General features: G+C 42.1%; 1 protein-coding gene across 1 annotated transcript; it reads right to left on the minus strand.

Annotated features, from left to right (window-relative positions):
* Positions 1 to 730: 730 nt before the first annotated feature.
* On the minus strand, positions 731 to 4,130 carry C4H4orf46 (chromosome 4 C4orf46 homolog). Its single transcript, XM_052180324.1, has 2 exons — positions 3,725 to 4,130; positions 731 to 2,340 (listed from the first exon to the last, which is right to left on the minus strand). Exons 1-2 carry the CDS (start codon positions 3,902 to 3,904, stop codon positions 2,185 to 2,187), a joined length of 336 nt encoding a protein of 111 aa, XP_052036284.1. The 5' UTR covers positions 3,905 to 4,130; the 3' UTR covers positions 731 to 2,184.
* Between the last annotated feature and the right edge of the window lie 110 nt (positions 4,131 to 4,240).

The raw sequence follows: 4,240 nt of genomic DNA on the forward strand, positions 1-4,240 counted from the left end.
CAAATCAAAAAGTTTCTCTCAGGGCAGGAGTGGCAATACCTTTAATCTCAGCACTCAGGACAGAGAGGCAGGTGGATCTCTGTGAGTTCAAGGTTAGCCTGGGCTGCAGAGCTAGTTGCAGGACTAGCTGCCTCAAAAAACAAAACAAACAAAAAGTAGCATCGGTCTTTTAAGAAAACGATCATCCTCAAGCTTTCTCACAAAATAACGCACGTAGTGTATGAAAGGGGACAATGTCTAACCTAGCACTTGAGAAATTACGGCAAGGTAGGAATTCAAGGTCATTTTTGGCTATGTGGCAACTTTAAGGTCAGTCTAGCCAACATTAAAAGACCATGTCTCAGAAACAAAATACCTCTAAGTATGGGAAATATCAAAACACAAATTAAGGGCCCAAGGAGTTCCTGCTTAGCATACAAGGCCCTGGGCCTAGTCCTCAGCAGGGTTTGAAGTAGCAGAGGGTACAAATCAACCACTCTTTAATACCATTGGATCAAAGGTTAACAAAGTTCATACTTCCGAGTGGCTATGGTAAGGAAAACGGGACGGGTGTAAGAGGTAGCAATGTAAAGTTCCAGTGAGTCTAATACTTGGGGTAAGGGAACAGCTGGAAAACAATAAAACTGCAAACTTAACCCTGCATGGGAATACAGAATTCTTTAAATCATTCACCTTTTCTGTATGGTTGAACTATCTCAGAAAGTTTTAAATGAGTCCAAAGAAACAGAAATTTACTTGTAATACATTTTAATTTACTTTTATTTTTATACATTTTTAAACTGCAATTTTCAGAATATATAAGTATTTCTCTTATACAGAAATAACCACTCTTTGGTACAGAAATCACACCATTTGTGTTGTGTGAGCTTAATTTAAAGAAGAAAAAATAACTATGACTATGTCAAAACTAGTCTTTGCCCATCCATTTGTCCCCTACCATAGATGCCTGGTGAGACTTTAGAATAGAGTTCTATTCACATCAACGTATCTACACGACATCACATCAAAGATACTTCAAGATTCTATGTATCAAGGTAGTACATGGCTTAAAGATAGATGGCACTAAATACAGAAACACAGTACAAATAAAGTGGGACCTTAACACTATCCTCAACTGACAGGAAACCCATAGAAACAGTTAAATGTTATATGGAAACCAACTTTAGAATTAGGTAAATAACTTGCAAAGCTCCATTAAACAATACCTAGCATACTGCTATAAATTTGATAAGGTATTCCAAACATAGCAATCGGACATATAGAACACCAACAAGAAAAATATTAACTATGAAAGCAGTTAACTATAAAAATAGAAAAAAGCATGTATTCTATAAAAGTTTTCATTTTATGAAATAAAGACTTTTTAAAAATGGAGTCATAGAATGAGAAAATATATTTTAAGATCATCATCAAAATTCAAAACTGTCTTGCATACCAGTCATATTGGCCCTCAAGACAGAAGCTTGAGCTACAAAGGAATACTGCTTTAAGACAGAAAAAATGTCAAATTCCCATTTATACACACATACACATACACACACAAAAGAGAGAGGGGGGAAGAGAGAGAGAGAAACAGAGAGAGACAGAGAGAAAAAAATTTTCCTTCAAGTCAATGAGGTTTAGAATCATACAATTTTCTTAGAAAAACAGTCTTCATCCTAAAAAATAGGAGCCAAAAGTAACTTTTAATTATACTCATGAGTCTTATTCACAGATAGTGAGTGTTGTGACCTGGCTGTGGGCATTGGGATAAGGAAGTAAATAAAGCGCCACCACCAGTTTCTGAGTAGGTGTCCTGTGGACGGGAACCTGAAATCTTCACCATCTGCCTTAGGAGACAGGCCAAGCTTAACTCCCAGCTCAGGTGTGTTTGTCATCTTCTCACAAAACAAGTAATGATCTGGTTGCAGGGAGGCCCTGTTATGATAATTACTTACTGATGGAAGTAGCTTTCATAAAGGAGTCAACCACAGTTTAGAGGGCACAAAGCATCTAAGGTAAATACTGCCATATCAGAGAAAACACATAAGCGAGTAAGAGAGCCCAGTATTCTGCTTTCACAAAGTCAAGAATAGCAAGAAAAATGTCATTCTCAGTATAAATGTCTGGAGACAGGCAGCCCCATACATGTGGTCCATGTGCAAATATCTTAAGTTTGAGTCATTAAGCGACTACATCTGCAAGTCAGTTGTCGGGTTTCAGGGAGTCATAGCCTTCTTTCAGGAGGTCCCGCCACGTTTTAAGGAAGCGTGCATTTTCTGTACATTTCAGGGCAAGTTCTTCCACTTGAGCTGATACCGCAGATGTGGCTTCAAGAAGTTTAGTTAAGGAAAATGCCGCCTGAAATTTAATAAAAGAAAGAAAAGTCAAATGGGTTTGTTTGTGGTACTAGAACCCAGGGCCTCCAGCACTGAGCTGCACCCTGAACCCCGCAATGCTTTTCTAAAATCCTCATCTAACTTCATAGTCTAAATATAGCTTAAAACCTTCAATCAAATGCCCACATGTTTTTCTTTAAAAGAGATGAATTTAAAAAACAAAAAACTGGTTCTTTCTTGAATCCAAAGTCTCAGAACATGGGAGGCACATAGCTCTACCCAAGCTATACTCATAGCCTCTAAACTTTTTTCATTATGTAACTTTGAGAAAACATACATGCCATAAAAATACTAACTAAATATGACAAGTCAGTATTTTTAACAGAAAACACACCCAACTCTCGTATATTTCATCAAGGCAACCAGGAAACCTTCCACTAAAAGCGGCAGAGTCATCCATAGGGATCCCTCACTTTTGCTGGTAACGAAGTAAGAAAAGCCCTGTTCCATTATTTTCACCCTCGAACACTTATTTTTCCAATTATAAATAAATAATAAATAATATCAAAGAACTGATACTCTAAGCTGAGCTGACAACATCTAAAATCACACACAGCTATGAAAAAATTCACTTTCAAATCAAATGTTTTCTTCACCAACAAATATAAAACAACACCTTTTTATATCATGTTTATTGTACACATTTATTTGTAACCAGTTTTGTTTTGGAAAAAAAAAATCTGGACCAGTACTTCGGCCATCTCTTTTGAGGAAAGAAAACCTGTGAACCAGTTCTAGTTTCCAATCTTTACTGTAGTTATTCCACAACACTCTTCCAGGAAGGCTACCTGCTACATACTTCACTCCTCTCTCCCTCTCAAGAGTCCTTATAAAGGGACGCGGTGACCCTCCAACCCCCTCTGGTACATGTGTTGGGGTCAGGAAGTGATTTCTGGGAATTCGAGATTGAACAAAAACTTCGCACACGTTTTGCATTGCAAGAATCTGTCTAGTCTGTCCTGTCTAATCTTCATCTGTGAAACCAAAGATCTCTGCTGCCCGCTGTGATTAGCCCTTGTCCACTCAAGTCCAACACAGAGCAAGTATGCGACACACAACAGCATCACCAGCTGGCCCTGGGCTGGTGGCCAACTAGAAGCGCAGGCTCAAGTCCCTTAGAAAGCACCAATGGGCAGGGAGGCTTAGGACCAACCAAAGTGCTCCGAGGGATGGGGAGGAGGCGGAGAGCAGATCCTGGTGGCGGTGCAGTGGGTGACCGCAAGCGGAAGGAGAAGGAAAGAAAGATGCGGGCGGAGAGAGCCGAGGCTAGACCTGAACTCCAAGACTCGCAGGCGGGAGCACCCTAGCTGCATGCAGCTCCCGGCCGCAGTGGTGGTGACACTCACGTCTCCGATCTGCAGCTCCACTTGCTCCAGCGGGTCCACTGATGGACCGTGGCTCTGGCTCGGACCCCGCCAGCCCAAACTCACTGGCATGCTGAGGGACGACGAAGAGGCGCCTGACGATGGAGACGAAGGAGGCGGCGGCGGCGGCGAAGAAGCCCGAAACTCTTCAGAGTCAGCCATGGGCCTGAGCTGATGCGCTGGACCGGACCTAGCAACCGAACCCACACCAACTGCCTTTCGACCGCTCGCGCCCAAAGCCTATAGGCTCCACCTCCTCGAGTCCCGCCCCATCTTCTCGTTTGTCTCTGCCCTAGACCACGATTACTTTTTCATTTTTCCAGACAGCCAATCAGATATCAAGTCAGACGTCACCCAGCTCCTGCGCACACCTCCGGTCTGGATCCGGAGACACTGGAGCTAAACACTACAATTCCCAGAATGCCAAGCAAATCGGCTAGCTATGCTTCTAGTGCGCATGCGTACACACGAGAGCTTGTGGGCCGCTTCCGCACACTA

Source organism: Apodemus sylvaticus, chromosome 4 (genome assembly GCF_947179515.1).
Source record: "Apodemus sylvaticus chromosome 4, mApoSyl1.1, whole genome shotgun sequence".
Taxonomy (NCBI): Eukaryota; Metazoa; Chordata; class Mammalia; order Rodentia; family Muridae; genus Apodemus; species Apodemus sylvaticus.